The following is an 18,647-nucleotide window of genomic DNA, read 5'->3' on the forward strand; positions in this document are numbered from 1 at the left end:
GTGTAAGTTTGTCATGATGCAGCTCCAGATGCACTCCAGATGCTGCAGCTCTCCATTTCCTGCCAGCAGGAGAGTTGTAGACCAACATACCTAGAGACTGGGGAAAGCTGCTCCATTTTCTAATGCTTCACTCATTCCTTCCCCCTATGCTCCATTAGTTGACTTGTTTTGACCCCTGAAATCTTTTTTTTACTGTTGAAACTTGATTTATTTTATATTTGCATATGCATAACTCGACTAATTTCAACTTCCTTTGTTTTTGCCAGGGAATTTGGTAGGACATTTTCAGGCTTCAGACAGGGACAAGAAAGATAGTTTAAACTCCCGCCTGAAATACAAGATTCTGAACCAGATCCCCAAAGTCCCTTTAGATAATTTGTTTCGCATTGCAACAGAAACTGGAACGATTAACTTAGTCAAAGCTGGCTTAAGCAAACAAGTAGCCTCTAATTATCTTTTGAAGGTGGAAGTGACGGATACAGGTCAGTATACCGACATATAAGTATTATACCTACAACGCTCATACATTTTTTGAAGGCTGTGCTATCTCTGAGATATTAAACTGATGTAGTGGGTGCATTGTAAGGCAGGACTGTATACAGAGTTGCTTTTACAGAGTTTTTGGCTGGGTCTCCCTGTAATTCAAAACAAAAAACGATACAAGGAATTGAATCTTTGCTCACAATGGCCATGATGTTTTTATCTAGGATGTTAGCATCCCATCCTTTCTTCAGTAAGTAATGGCAGGGTATTGAGTGATTGCCCCGCTTTATCTTCTCAACAGCCCTGTAGCTAGGTTAAGAAATATTTTGTTTGGTTCTTAACTCATCCAGTGAGCTTTCTGGCCAAGCAGGGATTCCAGCCTAGATCTTCCTTTCCAATGCTAAGACGACAGTTTACTGCATTCCGCCGCGCAGAGGGAACATCTTCTTAACAATCTTAGGTGGAATAAATAAATCATGCATTAGTGTATTCAGCTTGCACTGGGTAGAAGGGCCATGTTTGCATAGCGGGCTGACTTGCTTACAGGAAGGATAAAAGGGAAGGTTGCCAGTGCAGAGGGGAGAGAGAGAAAGAAAGAACGTCAAAGAAGATTACCAGATACCATAGAACAGCCTTCCCCATCCTGGTGCATCCAAATGTGTCAGACTGTAATTCCTGTAATCCCCAGCCAGTATGACTAGTGGCCCATGGCTATGGTGACTGGGAATTATGGGAATTGCAGTCCAACACATTGGGCACACCAAGATGGGGAAGGCTATCATAGAAGAGTGTTTCTAAACAGAGTTCTAGGCATATATTAATAGGCATGCAATACATAGAACTCTTCCACAGGAGGGGGAGGCCTGGACCAACCAGGAGGAATGCTGGGTGTGCATCATCAGTAGGCAGGCAGAGACTCTGAGTACGTAGGTGGTTGGGGAGTGGTAGCCAGGCAGGTCAACAAAGAGGGCCTGGCCTCCAAGCATATTGGTGGCAGGAGTGGGGCTAGCTGCATATCCCATGCCCCCTCCTCACTCCTTATTCCTAGGAATGGGGTAGTGTGAACCCCCTATTAAATATACTTGCATAGGTGAAGTCAGAATCAGACTACATGTAGCATTAGCCACATCTTTGAATCCCATAATTGGGATGGCAATTCTTCTTTTCATTTTTTAAAACTCACAGCAGTTTTGGAACGTGGGAGGAGTCTCTGTACTTGATTGCTTTCAGAGGCAGTGTTATGGGGTGGCCCGGCAGGGCTGGAGCATGACATCTTTCACATGGAGCCCCAACTCTCTGTGAGGCAAATTGTTCCAGTGCCCTGCACTCCATGGGCACTTGCTGAAATAAAGGTAGAGGGGTCTGGATGATCCCTGCTACACCAGATGCCCTGGATTGCTCAGCTTTTTGCTGGCACGTGCTTTATCTCCTGCTGCCCCCCAGTTTTCCCCTAAAATCAAATGCCCTGCTCTCCTCTCCTCACACACCCCTTTTAACCAGTAGGGATGCTCTTAGGAGAACAGGGTCCTTTAAAGATGAGCAGACCCAGAGACTTTAGAGCATAAAGTGCCAAAGGCAAGTTTGTTTGTTTGCTTGTTCTGTTCTGAGGCCGGAGCTTCAGATTGCAGTAGGGAGGGAGCTATACCCATTGGATTGTATGTGTGGAGGTGGAATCTGTATTGGTTTGTTGTATACAATACCCCACACTGTTTTCACATGGAACTCAGCCCCCTGCCACAGTCTGGATCAGGTTAAGCCTCCCCAGGCTTGTAGCTGCTGTAAAAAGGAATAGGAGAATCCCCAGTTATGAGGTTCACGAGATGGGGCTTTTCCATCTCGTCTGAACCTGATGTTTGCCCCGAAGGATGTCATTACAACTCAGAATGATCTCTGACTTGCTGTATTGTTCTAATACTTCAATCTGATGCAGAATTATTTGGGAGCAAGCTGCACTGAACTCCATGAGACTTACTTCTGATTTCATAAGTATAGCATTACACTGGTACCGCCTCCTGCATTGCTGACTTGCAGGAAAAGCCAGCTACTTGTTATACTTGCATGCAGTGTTCTTTTCCCACATGGCTATTAGTGACAGGTAAGAAGTTCCAGCTGGTACCAGATGAGCCTCAGGCAAACTTCTTTCTCTTCCCTTCAGCAACCCTTCTGAAATCACAGGGATAATAGTCTCCTTGCTTCCAAGAAATGCTTACAGCTGTCTAGAGAGTAGTTGCAAGCATTATTCCAAGACCATATATGTGGAGCATTTTGAATACTGGGAAGTGCAGTATGCACATTATTTGCATTCTTATTAAATGCTGAATGACCAGTCTGGCTCACATTTTTCTCTGTTAGGGGCTGCATTCCCTTGTGGGCAATCTATCAGGGATTGCATGTCGGTGGTGGTCAGAGCTGGAGGTGGAAATGCCTTTCCCACTTCCTTCTTCCTGCCCAGCAGACTGCCACAAAACTCGCTCTTGCAGGATTGCTCTTGCCAGAGGGTAGAACTGCTATTTTTGAAATTTGCATGGTCCTGCTTTAAGACCTTTACAACAGGAAAGGTCTGAAATGTCTGAGAATCATTGTCCTGCATAGAATGGCTCACACCAGATCATGCTGCATTGTCTTTCCCACAGACTTCACAACTGTGTGCGATGTACAAATAAATGTAATTGACATGAATGATCAGATTCCAATTTTTGAAAAAACAGATGTGAGTATTATTATCTTTTTAAACAAGATATTCAGCATGTTAATGTAGGGTTGAGGTTACCTGCTAGAGTTGTGGTTCAGCCTTAGCCTTGGTGTCTGAGTGTGGAGCTCCCAAACACCATTCTTTGATGCTTTCTACATGAGGGGAGAGCAATTTCTGAGGATCCGCACATCAGACTGTCTGGATCCAAAGCCTACCTGTCTCAGGTTTATAAAACAGTGGTTTCAGTACTGAGATGGCAGGAATGCATATTGGAACAGTTAATCACAGTGGAGGATGACTGTACAGCCGCACATGCCATTTGCTAAGGCAACTTTGCTTAAGCAATTCCAGGTCCCAGACTTAATGGCCTTCCAGTTCAGGGTGATGGTGGCTTTCGACAGTCATGTGCATGACTTCAGTTGTGAAGTGCACAGCGCACCTGTGGGAGGGGTGGCCCCTTGCTGCATGCTCCCCCCACCATTGCTTTACTATTTCTGCTGTCCTCCTGATTTACGGTGACCAGCACTGGCACTGGTGGGCCCGGGGACACAGGCGTGGCAGCTCACGTGCTGACATCAGGCTTTGTCGCCCCTGCCCCCTTCATCTACCACCCTCTGGACTTCCATTGGCTCCCCCTCGACAGGGGTCCAGCCACAATTGCCCCACGGCAAAGAGCACAAAAACAGGTCTGGGGGGACATGGTTTAAAGCCTTCTGCAGGAAACACTGACGATGACATGAGTTACTGTATACAAACAGCTCTAAATAGACCGGAATGACTCAATATTCTTCTAAATGTACAATTCCTGCATTTTTCTTTCATACATTTCTTCCTTCTCTTTTCAGTATGGCTCTCTGGTTTTACCAGAAAACACACCAGTAGGAACAGTAATTCTGGAAATTCAAGCCACAGATGCTGATGAGCCATCCACTGGAAGCTCTGAAATTGTGTACATAATCAAGAAGGGAGACCCAAGTAATTCTTTTACAATAGTGACAGATTCAAAAACAAACAAAGGATCGGTAACCATTAATAAGGTGAGTGAAGGCTCCTTTGCAGATAAATTATGTGCAAAAATGAACAAGTCAATCAAATAGCTAACTCCAGTGTCACATTAATTGGAAGCACCAGTGGTGGAGCACCTGCATTGCAATGCAGAAGGTCCTGAGTTCAATTCTCAGCATCTCAAGGTAAGACTGGAAAAGCTCCTGCCTGAGGACCGACCGCCTTTTACTGCTGACCATGCTGGCAACATGGACCAAGGTAGAAGGCAGTGCCGAGTTGTGTAAATCTGGCAGTCCAGCACTGAGATGACTGATTTTGCTGAACTGTTTTGCCCTGGCGTGCAGGGCAAAGAGCCGGAGATGCCACCAGGATACCGTGCGTAGGGGGGAAGCCTGTTTCCTCTGCTTCCCTCCCCTTCCCCAAAGCTCAAGTCCAAGGGGGTTCTTACATGTTCTTTCCATGCAGACTGTGAGGCTGAAGGGAGGTCCTCCGAGTTTGGACTTTCAAGAGCATTGCAAAAGTCCCCGAGTGTTTGGGAAGGCACCCTCAGTGAGGACCCTCTTCAGCAAGTCTAAATTTGCCAGTATTGCCACCATCTGTGACCACTCCTATCCTCTTCCTCATTCATGACCACATGGACAGCCAGCGAGCAAGCAGGCAGGGGCATCTCTTTCTCACCTGCACCCATTCTTGGTCCTGATCCAGAGGCTGTCAGGATCAGAGCCTGATTCACTGTGCAAACACCTGCAGAACCAGGAACAGATTGTAGCTGCTTGCAGGGAATCGCTGTGGGGCAATTGTGCAGTGCAGCAGGAAGCCCTGGAGAGTAGCATAAAAGGCTGTACAGCAGCATGAGCTGTCCTGCCAACTCCCCAGTGCTCTAGCCTCCTGCATCACCTCACCTGACTCCTGGCTCCTGCCCGGCTCCAGCCTGCTCCTGCTTCCATCCTTGTCTCCAGTCTGACCTGTCTCCCATGCATCTGCACCTCTCCTCCCTGACCATACCTTGGTCTAGAACACGATTGTCTTTCTGGAACTCAGCCTTCAAAGTGTGCTCTTGGAATGTGTGATCTTGGACTCTGCGTGCCTGAATCCATTGTCTCACCGGCTTTTGACTCTGGACCGCTAAACGAGTGTGCCTCTTGCCTCTGTCCCTCTGCAGAAGACCATGCTGCACCTGTCCCCTGGTCTCGGCGCCCTGACCAGAGCTGCCTTCTGCCCATGCTCCAGACCTTACAGGGACAGGGGAGTGGGCAGGTTGCACCATGAGAGGAGGAGCATTCCTCTCAGAGAGTGGGTCTCAGCAGGTGCCCAGCCACCCCACCCTTGATGCCAGACCTGCCCCCACAGGTGCTTGCTTTTGTTTTCTAAATGGTGCACTTCAGAGATTTAAGGATTTGGTTGTTTAATTTCTATACCACCCAATAGCTAAAGCTCTCTGGGCACAGCATGAACACACATGGATGCAGAGAGAGGAGATAGTACACTTTCCCAGCAGTCTGTCATCAGAGGTCTGTGTCAAGGAGAGAAGTTATTTGCCTGTGGGACTTAAAGGGGTCTGAGGCAGAGAACCACTCAAGCTTTCATTCCAGAGACAGCCATTTCCCCCTCCTGTTTTCTAGGCTCTTGATTTTGAAACAATGCCAGTGTTTGACCTAATGATCAACGCCACAAATCCCGAACCTCTTGTATCTGGAGTACAGTATAATTCAAGTTCTGTGGCCTACCTGAGAGTAAATGTAACAGATGTGGATGAACCTCCAGCTTTCATCAACAGTGTTGAGATAGTTGATAAGCATGAAAATGTTTCTGTAGGTAGCTTGGTGACAACAGTGACAGCATATGATCCTGAGGGAGCCCAGATAAGGTAAAGCCAACATTCATTCATTCATTTCTATACCGCTTCTCACTTTTTTAACCTTTATTCCATCTCAAAAATGTGGGAATGTCTTAGATCAGACAATATGTGACAACATAAAAGAAGAAGTCAGCAGGACCACTCATGTGTTAATTACAGTACAGAATGTGTGCCTGGGGTACTATGGTCATCCCACAATACAGAATGAGTATTTCATCAGCATTACACTAGACTTAGATCTTTTTGGATCCACATCTTTGGAGCTTTTTCTTGGGATTCTCTTGCTCTTTCTTGAAAACACCAGCCCAAGGTGTGGGGGACAAAAAGCCACTGCAGAATTTATTTAAAACCTTTACAGTTTTCCAGAACTTCTTGTGGTTGGAAATGGCTTGTCCCTGAAAATTGCCAATCTTGTATCAGGTCTGTAAAGCAACAAAAGATATTTGACTAATTTAAAACTCTCTCACTCTCTCTACCCTCTGACTCATGGATTCAGTTTGCAAATCATGGCAGCAAAACATGGAGAGCATGGGCTATTTCCAATTTCCATGAACAGCCAATAATTGTCCCATTTGTGGATTGTTAGACTGATATCTAAACCCAGATACTCTGAGTTGTTTATAGGTTAAACAATCCAGAATTAATCCGTGGTTTGTTGTTGGGTTAACTCTAGGTTGTTTAACTTCTACTCAGAGTGTGCCAGTTTGGCAATCATGCTAACAACCTCTGAATGGAAAATTGGTAGGTTATTTAGACCAGAAATTTCTTGATCCTGTGCTCCAAGAATCCCTGCATCCTGGGTAAATTTACCCATGATTTGCCACTGTGATGTGTAAAGTTCCTCATTCTTCCCAAATTTAAATTGCAGAATGCTTCAAAGCCTTGCTTTGTCCCTTCCCCATAGGTGAACACTGCCATTGCCAAAAATGATGGGAAACATATGCCCAGCTACCAGCAATATTCCTTTCATTAGTTCCCACTGATGAATCATCAACCAAGCTTCCTGGACTATTAACAATCTATCACCCTGGCAATGGATAATCTCCCAGAATCTGTAAAACCAGAGAAGGGGCATGTTTTCTTTCCCTCTCCTTCCAGTGGCTGTTAGCCCTATTTTACATCCAATTCCTATGGGATTTCTACAACATAGTTTAAGTGCTGCCTTTTAACTTTCCTAATCTAGCTGCTTGGAAGGGCTAGGAAGCACAGCAGCTGCCATGTGGATTGAAATGGGATCAGGAATGCTTTTGGGAGGGTCATTATGTAATAATGTACAGTACTTTGTAGGGTCATTCAACAGGAAGCTGTCTCTCTTTACTAACAGGGTGGGCTGCCATTCCCTCTGCCCCATACAGTGTCCCTAGGAAGGATATTATGGTATCACGTACTGTCTCTCCCAGGAGCAAATCTGGCTCCATTTCAGTCAGTGGGGCAGCTGCGGCACTTTTGACCAACTGCAAGCAACTAGATCCTATGTGGGGGTGGGGTGGTAAGGTTTTCTTAAATTTGCAAAGAATTGTGGGCAGATTTTTAATTAACATGTACACACACGAACAAGGTGGATTGGACTATGCATTGATCACGTCTGAAATGGACACATTCGCCCCAGACCAGCCCCAGTGCTGATGGGGTTGAGTGAATGGGACTGTGGTGCCCAAACAGTGGCTTTGTGGCAGCATACCAGTCCAGGGACATATTATCAATGAAAACGCACCTGACTTTCTCAAAATACTGGTTACTTGTGACTTGGTCTTTTTTGTACAAAGATACTCGCTGAAGGGGGACAACAGAAACTGGCTGCGGATTGACCCATTGAATGGCACAATATATACCGCTGCCCCCTTGGATCGGGAAACCGAACGTGCCTACATCGTGTACATTGTGGCGACTGAGCAAAGTAAGCAAAGAAAGCTACATCCAGGGCCAGTTTGAGGTTTGAGGAGGACCAAGGCAACATGGCCTTTGGTAGATCCCTGGTAAACTGGTTCCCCGTCCACCAACCAGGCTTGGTGGCTATGGCAGGCTGCCCTGATCTGCCTTTTTAATTTGTTCATGGTGCTTCAGACTGATGCTACGCTGCATCCTTTAAAACTGCACTTTGTGGCTGCCTAGGTAAGGGGCCCAGGACAGGCACCATTGCTGGAGAGCTCTACTGGGGTTTGGAGGGCCACCTTGCTGGCACCGAGCCTGGCTTTTACCTGTGTAGAGTATTTTGAATTCTCAAAATGGAAGACCCTCACACCTTGCACAGATGGGAAAAATATAAATCTAAGAAAAAGAAGTCATTAGATATGTTTCATATAATGGCAACAAAAGGTAGGTCCAGCTTCCTGTGGTTTTCTTTTTCTCTCAGTAGCAACTAGCAGTTTGGTAGCCATTACTTTCAGTACAGAGTAGCCATCCCAAACTGCAGTCTTAGTGTATACTGAACATAAAGAAGTGCTGCTCCCACCTTGGGCATGCTGAATAACTCCCTAGTTGTGTAGCCTGCCCTTAGCTTCATTCTCCTCCTCTGTTGTGTCAGCTACCTAGAACACTCACCTATCACTGGAAAGGAACAAGAGGCAACTAGTCTTGGAATATCATTGCATGCTCTGTTCTAATCAACAGCCAAAGCAGCTCAGAGCTCCACAGCAAAGTTGATACTGAACCTGAAAGATGTGAATGACAACCATCCCATGCTATCAAAGGAATTTGCCTACTTCTGCCACCCTCTCCAAGGCAATGAGAAAGCCCTCATAGAAGTATATGATCCAGATCAATACTCATTTCTCTCAAGATTCACTTATTCCCTTGTGGGTGGAGACACAATACAGAACAACTGGAATGTTTCTAAACTCAATGGTAAGTTTTTGGTAAGTCTAGTTCCGAAAGCAAATTCCATACAGAGCCACCACTTTTAGACTGCAAGGCAACAGCTTCCTTGCATTGGGGAATTTTTGATTTAATTATTTAGATTTCCTTTACAGAAAAGGTGCAGAACTTCAGGATCCAGGTCATTTCTGGCCTACCAAGAATCCTAGTCTAGCCTTTTTTCTCCTTGTTCTTGCTACGGTGATTCCATCAAGCACAAACATCTTAAACAGAAGCATACATTTCTCCCATTCAAAGGAATGGAATTTTGGAATTTATGCACCCCTTTTCAAAACAAAGCATTCCCCAGGTGGCTTACAAGTAATACAATAACACCTTTCAAATAAAAATCAGGCCCAAGACATTTTGTTGCCCGAGACGAAGAAGCCCTCCACTCCCAGCCTCAGTTGCAAGCACAGATGTGGACTAGACTGGTGCTTGAAAGTTTGACTTGGCAACAGGATCGTGTCCTCAGTGTCCTCAGTCAACATCTCATTTGCTTAGATGGTGCCTGATGTGTGCAGAGCTGGTATCTTTTCCATTATCTCTTCCCGATTATTATCATCAGCATCATTGTAATCATTAGCACTGTCTGTTATTTTATGTTTCTGTTAAAAATACACACTTTTTCCATTCACTGTTTTTACCAACAGAAAGACATGCTTATATTTTCCCAAAGAACAAGTCTCTTGAAGCAAAAAGGTATGTGATACCAATAAAAATTAATGACAACGCACAGCCACCTATGGAAGGAATTGTATATCTGACAGGTACAGTGAAATTTGCATTCATTTTTAAATCATGTTACGTGGCCAGTTGCATTTTCTCTAATTTATCAGAATGTGCCTTTTGTCCGCAGTGAATATATGCAGGTGTGTCGAGGAAAGATGCTTCATAGAAGTAGAAAAGGTCAATAATTTTCCAACTGTGGGGATGGCAGTCGGTATTCTGATTGCTGTATTTGCAGTGATTGGTGAGTAAATTTCATCATCATCTACAAAGCAATCTGATGAGGATGTCCATAACCTTCAACACTCAGAGGACTGTGGGCATCCTCTATTTGTTTATTTATTTTTTGGGATATTTCTAGGCTATCCAATCACTCTGAGTCTCTGGACGGCTCACAACAAAATCAATAAATACAACAGTAAAAATATAAACATCATCATCATAAATAACCCAACAATAATAAAACCAAATAATCCATGACTGAAATAAAAATAATTAAAATCTATTAAACATTAAAATATTGGGTAAATAAAAAAGTCTTGACCTGGTGCTGAAAAGCATATTAAGATGGTGCCAGGTGGACCTATCTGGGGAGTGCATTCCATAGCCAGGGTGTCACCTCAGAGAAAGCCCTCCTCTGGGTATTCTGTTTCCTGATCTCCTTCAAGGAGGGTTCCTGGAGCAGGACCTCTGCTGCAAATCTTAAGGGGCGGGAGGACATGTAGGGAAAAAGACTAATGGGAGAAGCCTGGGCCTCTTGTGCTCCCACCATGCAAAGTGCTGAGATGGCTGATTTTTGGCCATCTTCTAAGTGTTCTGCCCCACAGTGTGAGTTGAGGGGTTGAGGTGCTATCAGGATACTGAATATGCAGGGGGAGCTTGTCTTCTCCCAACTCAGCATCCCCTACATCTCAGCATCTCAGAGCTGCAGCCAGTGTGGCTTTTTCTACACCAGATGCAAGGACGGAAGGAAGGAGCTTCAAGGTTGCAGCTGGAACTCCAAATTGTCCCACAGCTGTTTAGGATCTGTTTAACAACAGTACGACTGTGTTCTTAAATGCCTTTCTAAATAAACTAATACACACACACAAAGACTGAAAATAACTTCCTATAAAGTACACTTTTACAAATACTTTTTAATGAAGCAATTTAAAATAGCAAAAAAAAAAATCAATAAAATACAAAAATCCTAAAACAATTAAATTATTTGTAACAACTCCAACCCTGGCCCAGTCTTCCCCAAACTGGTGCCTTCCAGATGTGCGTAGCTATAGCTCTCAAACAAGCTGATTGGGGGATGCTGGGAATCACATGCCAACACATCTGGAGCATGCCACATTGAAGATTTATCCGAATAATTTCCTCTAGATTTTATCTAATTCACTCTCCCAGTGAGTTCCAACTTTTTATAGTTCCACAGTATTTATTGTGTTTACCCTGAATAAAGCAGAATTATGATGTTAGACTTCATTGTGCAGCAAATGACAGGCAAAAGCTGATAAACTTAAACAAATCCAACTGGCTTTTTTCTCCCAAAACAGGGCAGAATCCTTGGGGAAATTTTGAAAATAAATTAAATGCTTAAGGATCCAGGATGACTGACTGAGGAATTTGGCCCTCAGACATGTAAATAAATAATAATAATCATAGCACAGTTTTAGATTTAGAAACATAGAAAATGCTGGAAGCAGGCTGAGTTAATCGTTATTGGGATTTAAAGAGGAAAAACAATAGGAGCACATGAATTAAATAAAGCAGACTTAATTTATACAGGGAACAAACAAACTTTGGGAGATTACATGACCAAAAAAAGAAAAGGAGAACTTATGTCACATTTCCGCCATTTTTAGTTGTGGCAGTGAACAGCCCAGTCCACAATTGAGTACCAGGATGTACTAGCTGTGACACAGACTCAAGCAAGGGGCCAGGTTCTCATATCTTGGCTATCCAGAGCACCCACTTCCTCCTACTGAGCTAAACAACCTAGTGATGTACTACTCCTGGGTTGTCATCTTTGACATCTGAACCTGGATGGTGGGTTCTTGTAGGAGGAACAATCCAGAATTGTACTTCATTGTATGTGCTTTAGTTACAAGTCTGGGTTATTTCTCTTCTATAACTCCAAATTGTTTAACTATTCAAGAGGTGCCATGTGGCTGAGGGCCGTCCCACTTACTTTACTCTCACTTCATTCTCAAAAATCCAGTTTTACATACTATGGATTGTTGCAACATGCAAACCGGGTATCCTTGAACAGGAGTAAGCAATGTGGTACCTGTGAGTACCAGTGTCCCTTGGATACCTTTCTTGGTACCTGTCAAGGTCCCTAGCCCACTTAAAGGATTTTTTTACCATAAAATAGTTTCTGTTGGTAGTAAAAAATTGATGGGTCAAAGTGTGTAGATGCTCAGACACCACCTCTGCTCTTTACTCAGTCTTTTGGACAGATAACTTGGCCCTTTTCACATAATCTGTCCATGGCAGCCATTTTATGGTGGTACCTGTTATAATTTCTCAGGTTGCCAAATGGTGCCAGTAAACAAATTCCTTGGTCGGCATCTTTGAAGAGGGACTTTGGGTGGTCTTTGATTTAATGAGATAAACTTATGCCTTCGGGAAGAACTGTAACACATGGGGAGTGCACATGCTTTACATGCAGAAGTCCCAGGTCTAATCTTTTTTGTTGCTAGGAAAAAGTGTTAGGTAACCAGTGATGGGCAGGACCTCTGCTTGGAACCCTGGAGAGTCACTGCTGGTCAAAGTTAAAAGACTGCTGGGTGGGCAAAATTTTCTCAGCTGATTTAAGGCAGTTCTCCATATAATAACCAATCTCAAAATGGTTTAAATCATACTCCTCCTGCTGCTTTCAGTCTTGTCCCCATAAAAACAACCTGTGAGGTAGGCTGTGCTGAGAGTCTGTGACCAGTCCAAAGTCACCCAGTTGGCTCCATGGCCAAGCAAGGATGAGAATGCAGGTTGCCTGAGTCCCAGTCCCATGTTCTTAACCGCTTCACCATACTGGCTCTCTAGCATTGATTGCAAGGAGCTCTAAAAAGATCTCTCCAAGCTGGGAGAATGGAGATCAAAAGGCAAATGCAGTTCAGCATAAGCAAGTGTAAAGTAATGCATACTGAAGTTTTAAAAAATCTCAACTTCAGGCTGATGGGAGCTGAGCTAGCAGTGACTGAGCAAGAAAGGGATCTTGGGGTGGTGATGGACAGTGGGATGAAAATGTCAATCCAGTCTGCAGCCACTGTAAAAATGGACAACTTCGTGTTCACCATACTTAGGAATTAGGAAAATAGAACTGCCAAGATTGTACTTCTCTTACACAAATATTTGGTGCAATCAAACTTATAATATTGTGTATATATCTGTTCATCTTACCTGAAAAGGAACATTATTGAGCTGGGAAAAGTACAGAGAAGGGCAACTAAAATGATCAAGGGCTGGAGCAAATCACCTATGAGCTTACAGCAACTGGGACTCTTTACCTGAGAAAAAGGGAGATTAAGGGGAGACATGATAGAAGTGTTCCAACTTTATTTATTTGATTCATTTATTTGGGTATTTTTACCCCATCCAATATGTTGCGGGTCTCTGGATGGCTTCTTCTTGAGTTGTGGCTTGGTTTAAGCCCTGAATGTAGCGCAACAAACCCATTAAAGAGACAGACAGCACAACTGGCCACAAGTCCCAAAGAGTTCGATGAAGCTTAATTCCAAGGGCATACGATTGTATTGCAACAGTTGCAGTCCCAAGCCTGTTTAATGGGGAGTATATCCCACTGAACATAGAAGTACTTACTTCAGAATAAATATACATAAGATTGTACTGCAAAAAGGCTGGATTCTTTGGAGTCTGAAGCATTTGCAAAAATGTGTTCGCATAATGTTTGATTGAAACATTCTTTTCTGTTGTGTTCCTTCAGGTATCATTTTGGGGATTGTGTTTTACCGCATGAAATACAAAAAGCAGGATGACCAGAAGGCACCCAGAGCAAGTGCTGCTAACCCAACGGAACTGCAAAACCTGACGTAACAGCTCAGCCAAAACAAATAATGCACTTGTTTGTTTACTTTTTCTATTTGTTTGTTTCTCCTGCCTCCCACTGAGGAATTTCAGAAGTGTTTGTCACTAATGTACAAATGCCTTTGTTGCCTTGATTTCCCCACTCATGCTAGCAAAGAAAAAGACCCTTCCAGAGGGCACTGGAACCCCCAAGTCCTTGCCAGAAGGGGGAGTAACGTGTTGTTCACGATCAAGGGTGTGTTTTAATTATTTAAATATCAGCCCTGTGATATGCCAATGATCAAGACTGCCAATAGAAAATTATCTCCTGGGCTAATATCAGCTTCAAAAAGGTTTTTTTTTTTTAAATTGCCATAGCACTGACATATGGTGTATATGGTGTATAGGAAGGAAATGATGTCCCTTCTCATCCACCCCAGTATTAATCTGGTTTTCCTCCCCCCCCCCCCAGGCTATTATTTCATGTTTAAAATGTAAGCCAAGAGCTTACATGGGTAATTTGGGTCTCTGGCAGAAATGATGCTTCTTATGGTGGTGGTGGTGGTCGGAATAATAACCAGCTGGATCCAGAACCTTCCTTATGCAAGAGAAATTCATCTCCCCTGGAATAAGTGTTGTACTCATGAAAGAGCCCTGTACCCAATTTTTGTGGATCTCTCTGCCCTAAACATCACAACTTACCCCTTTCTGTAGGGTCTCCTGGCTCTGTGATTTTTACCAGGTGTTTGGAGAGGCTGCCCTGGGAAGGATGGGCACAGTTGATCTAATGGGGATCTGGATCCAGCCCAATACGGATACTAATGCTGCTGTTACTGCTACTAATAAGCATGCAACCCAATCTTAAATAGGTTTTCTTAGAAGTAAATTCTACTTAATTTAACAACTTAGCTAGCATTCTTGTAATAATGTTTAGGATTGCAGCCTAAGGCTGCATCATAGGCATAAGGCTCACTGACCACTGTGAGATTTACTTCTGAAAAAACATGCATAGGATTGTGCTGTAAACTACTGCTGATTTGCTGCATTTTAAGGGTATGCTGAGATTCTCTGTCTCACTCTGCCCAGTGGCAAGACCAACCTTGGTACAAAAGTTACAAATGAAAAGAAGCACAAACCCAAGAGTTAAATGGGAGGGTTTAACTTGCAAAGACCTGCCTAGGAGATTCGTAACTTTTCCCTAGTAAATATTGACTCTTAAAGGACAAACTTCGCTTTTCAATGGCTCTGCTTGCTGTAAAGATGACTGTATCAGTTTGACAGAAACTAAACTATGAAAATGAATTATGTTGTTTCCCTGAAACTTCCATAACATCCCACTTGTTCTCTGAGACTAGTAATGGAAAAAGGGGATGATTTGTTGGTTCTCCATCTTCTCCTGGTTCACCATATCCAATCTATGGCTCCCAACTTTTGTCTTAGTACATCTGAACAATATTGTCAACAGTGGAAAAGTGGAGGTGCTTTTCCAGATTCTGAGAGGGAGAAATTTAAAAGAATGTTTTTCTTGCTAAAAGGTTTTACTTGTCTATGAGTTTAAAAGGGAGAAAGGGGGGATGGGAGGCAGGCAGGGTATGCATCAGGCAGCCTCAAATAGTCAGACTACATAACTCCAGTAAAGGTTCAGGAGAAATCATTCAGCACTGGAGAAAATACTGATTCCTTTTTGTCAAAGTATTTCTTGCATCCACTAAAATTTTAATGAATATAAGCAGAATAGAATTTACAATTGGAAACTGCAACAAAATGATGCAGCGCATCATAGTTGGTTAACAGGCGTGCTTCTGTGAGTTCTGCTGATGGCACCACAATGGAGCTACTCCATTAGACAGAAGCCTGTGTTGAAAGCGAGTTTGCCGCTGCTCAGTCAATGATCCTCCTAAAGTGGAGGAGCCAGCAAGACACCTGATTCAGCAGCCCTGCTGTGAATCAGCCCTGGGAATCTTGTGCATGCCCCCTTGAGTTTTTCCAGAGGATAAATATAATGACATAACATAAAATAGAAGAGCAGGAACATCCGCCACTCAGATAATGTGATATATGACTGACATGCAGACCTTGGTACACAGAAATCTGATTCACAACTATTTTCAGTGGGACTGAATCTCTGCACATACAGTCACACACTTCTGTATAGTTGGGGTGAGCAACCTGCAAGCTTGGGGGATCTGCTTTGTTTTGTTTTGCTTTGTTTGTCACAGAACCACGAGATCCTCCAACTGGAGCCAGGTGCAAAAGACTTGCAGTTAGCACTGAAGAGTACTGAACTCATGAATTAGTTGTGAGCACCAAAGTTGAGCTGATGGCTCATGGTGCTACAACATAAAACTCCACTTCTGCTTTCTTCCCTCTCACAAGCTTTCTTCATTCCAGTAATATAATATATGCAAAGGGGGAGTCATTTTGTTATTGCCCTTAATAAATATTTGGGAGTTGGAGATCCTCACCAATCTTGTGTTCATCACTCAACTCTATCAGTGAATCTTGAACTACTTTCTGCCCCCCCCCCCCCCCGTGCACAATGATGGGGAAGTATGCACCTCTCTGCCACCATGGGATGCCATGAGGCTCATTGGCTGGGTTAATATATGCGCCTGACTTGAGATAATCGACTACATTGGAACAGCTTCCTAATACAAGGGTGCTTAGGTTTTACCAGAGGGGATAAAAAAATCTGCAGTTTGCCCATTTTATAAAATTAGCATGAATAATGCCTAAAAGAAAGGCCAAGTGTAAAATAATCCTACCTCTACAATGCTGGAGCTCTACAATGCTGGAGTAAGTGTTCCATGGACTTTTATGCCCACGTTTGTTTTCTTTTCAACTTGAGCTATTTTCCAACTTTAGACTCACTGTAGATTTTCTGCCAAGCACAATATTCTAACATAACTGACCCACTGATGAATTCCTCTGAGAATGTGTCCCATGACTCTGTGCCTAATAAAAGAAACTTGAAGGCAAAGCCATCTAAGAAACAAAGTCAGCAGAGACTCTTTGCACCAGTTCTGCCACAATTCATGCAATTCCTCTTTAAGGTTTAAGTATGAGCTAGAGAATGCATTGTACATGCACGCATCAAGCTGCTGCTTTGTCTTTGTAAATCTTTGCTAAAGATATACAAGCAATTTTGTATCTGACTTTGTTGAATATAAACTGTGTGGCTGTAGCTAAAAGTGGGAGGGTGGAAGTGTGTGTTTGCTTTAGGAAAGTGCAGTGCATCTCTGCTATTCATAGATTCTTGAGCATAAAAATGACTTGTTAATACATGTGGCACCTTTAAGCAGAAGGGACAGGCTGGGCAGAACTGTAGTCACTCTGGCCTGGAAAAAAAGAAAGTCACCCAAACTCTGCAGCAAGAAAAGCTGAATTCTGTGACCTACATAAAAGATACATAAATATTTTTACATATATTTTGGTAATGTATATTCTTATTATTATTATTACTCTGTTAATAGTTCATTTCTATACCACCCAATAGCTGAAGTTCCATGGGCAGTTCACAGAAGGACAAGATAATGCAAACATAGACAACCAATAACAATGGTAAAGTTGGCACCAGGCAGAATGCAGTGGGAGGACCCTTCCACATTGGGGGGGGGGGGCTACTGACCAGGTCCTCTTTCTTGTTGCCACCTTGTCTTGAAAGAGACAGTCAGAGGAATGTTAATCTTAGTGCCCACTGATGTTTATGTCAGTTGAGGTTCCTCACCAAGATCCTGAGCCATGTAGGTGAATGGACCCCATTTGATTCAATTTGTTTTACCGCCCTCTGAGGCTTACTACTCCATTTCTACAGGTGTGCCAATTTCCCCTCCATGTACTTCCCTGCCATTAACTTTGCATACATTTTCCTTCCATTTACTCACACAAATACTTGAGAGCTTTTTAAATCAACCTTACAGGCAGAACAAGATGGGGCAAATGGGCACACATACGCTCTGCTCCCTGCAGCCACATTTTCCCTTTTTCCAACTGTAAGGGAACCATAGTAACTGCTCCAAAAGGAGCAACCAAAAGGGAAGAGTAGCTGAAGATTCTGGGAAATGTTGACAAGATGGAGGACACTTAGAACTGTTGCTCCAACACTTAGAAGCAGAGAATCCCATTGCCAAAGGGAAGATACTATCCCTCACCTTTGGGTCTCCTCACCCCACTCCATTTTTTGGTGCCTTTGTCTTGCACTACTGGTTCCTCCTTTCACTTATTGATGTTTCTCTCCTGGTTCTTTGTGACCATTCACAAAGTAACTTATATGCCAACTCACCTTGTTGATTTCCTTGCATGTCACCTACTGCACTTTACCCTGCCTTTGACATAAAATGTTTTGGAACTCTAGCGCCGAAGTCCTGCAGCCTTGGAGTCGAAACGCTGAAGGCTGAGCCCCCATCCTGCCGCCTCTCTAGCTGGCAAAGGCAGAACTGTGCCGGCTGCCTCTCTGAGGGTGTAACAGGGCCTAGCAGAAGAAGAGGGTTGTGCCAGAGCAGGGAGGGGCGGAGGCTGGGACTGCTGCTCTACCTTGATTTCTGCTGGATCCTCAGCTCCTTCCCTGCCTCTCCTCAGTGCTAAATATATATGGGTGAAAATGGCCATCCAGGATAAGTGCACGGGGTGGGCTGTGGCAGCACTGCGGATCATTGCCGCTTCTCACTCCATGCATCGGCTCTGTGGAAGTCTCTGAGTTCCAGGGCTTTGTGCATCTGCCTCCAAGCACATGGGATTGGAGCTTCCTTGTCTTCCTTGTCTTGAAAAGGACTCAGAGTGGAAGGCAACCAATTAAAGCATATTATAACCACTGTAGTGGAAGTTAGTTTAAAATTTAAATCACACATAATTAAGAAAAGGCCAGCATAAAACAGAAAAACAATAATTCATTAAAAATAAAGTAATCATGGATCCAAAGATGGGGACTGTGGGGGAAACAACCCCGCACAAAAAGCAAAAGGGAACATTTAAAACTGTACTTGAAAGCAGCTCAATAACAGCCTCCCTGAAAAGCCA

General features: G+C 43.7%; 1 protein-coding gene across 1 annotated transcript in view; it reads left to right on the forward strand.

The window, feature by feature from the left end:
* CDH17 (cadherin 17) overlaps positions 1 to 13,661 on the forward strand; it is a 35,930-nt gene extending 22,269 nt beyond the window's left edge. The window contains exons 11-19 of the mRNA XM_044424325.1: positions 267 to 482; positions 3,117 to 3,193; positions 4,021 to 4,212; positions 5,803 to 6,047; positions 7,805 to 7,935; positions 8,649 to 8,886; positions 9,549 to 9,661; positions 9,751 to 9,864; positions 13,552 to 13,661. Of these exons, the coding sequence (XP_044280260.1) occupies positions 267 to 482; positions 3,117 to 3,193; positions 4,021 to 4,212; positions 5,803 to 6,047; positions 7,805 to 7,935; positions 8,649 to 8,886; positions 9,549 to 9,661; positions 9,751 to 9,864; positions 13,552 to 13,661 (1,436 nt within the window). The remainder of the gene's footprint in view (positions 1 to 266; positions 483 to 3,116; positions 3,194 to 4,020; positions 4,213 to 5,802; positions 6,048 to 7,804; positions 7,936 to 8,648; positions 8,887 to 9,548; positions 9,662 to 9,750; positions 9,865 to 13,551) is intronic.
* Positions 13,662 to 18,647: the final 4,986 nt, after the last annotated feature.

The sequence above is a fragment of the Varanus komodoensis genome, unplaced genomic scaffold (genome assembly GCF_004798865.1).
Source record: "Varanus komodoensis strain SLA01 unplaced genomic scaffold, ASM479886v1 scaffold14_1, whole genome shotgun sequence".
NCBI classification, from domain to species: Eukaryota; Metazoa; Chordata; class Lepidosauria; order Squamata; family Varanidae; genus Varanus; species Varanus komodoensis.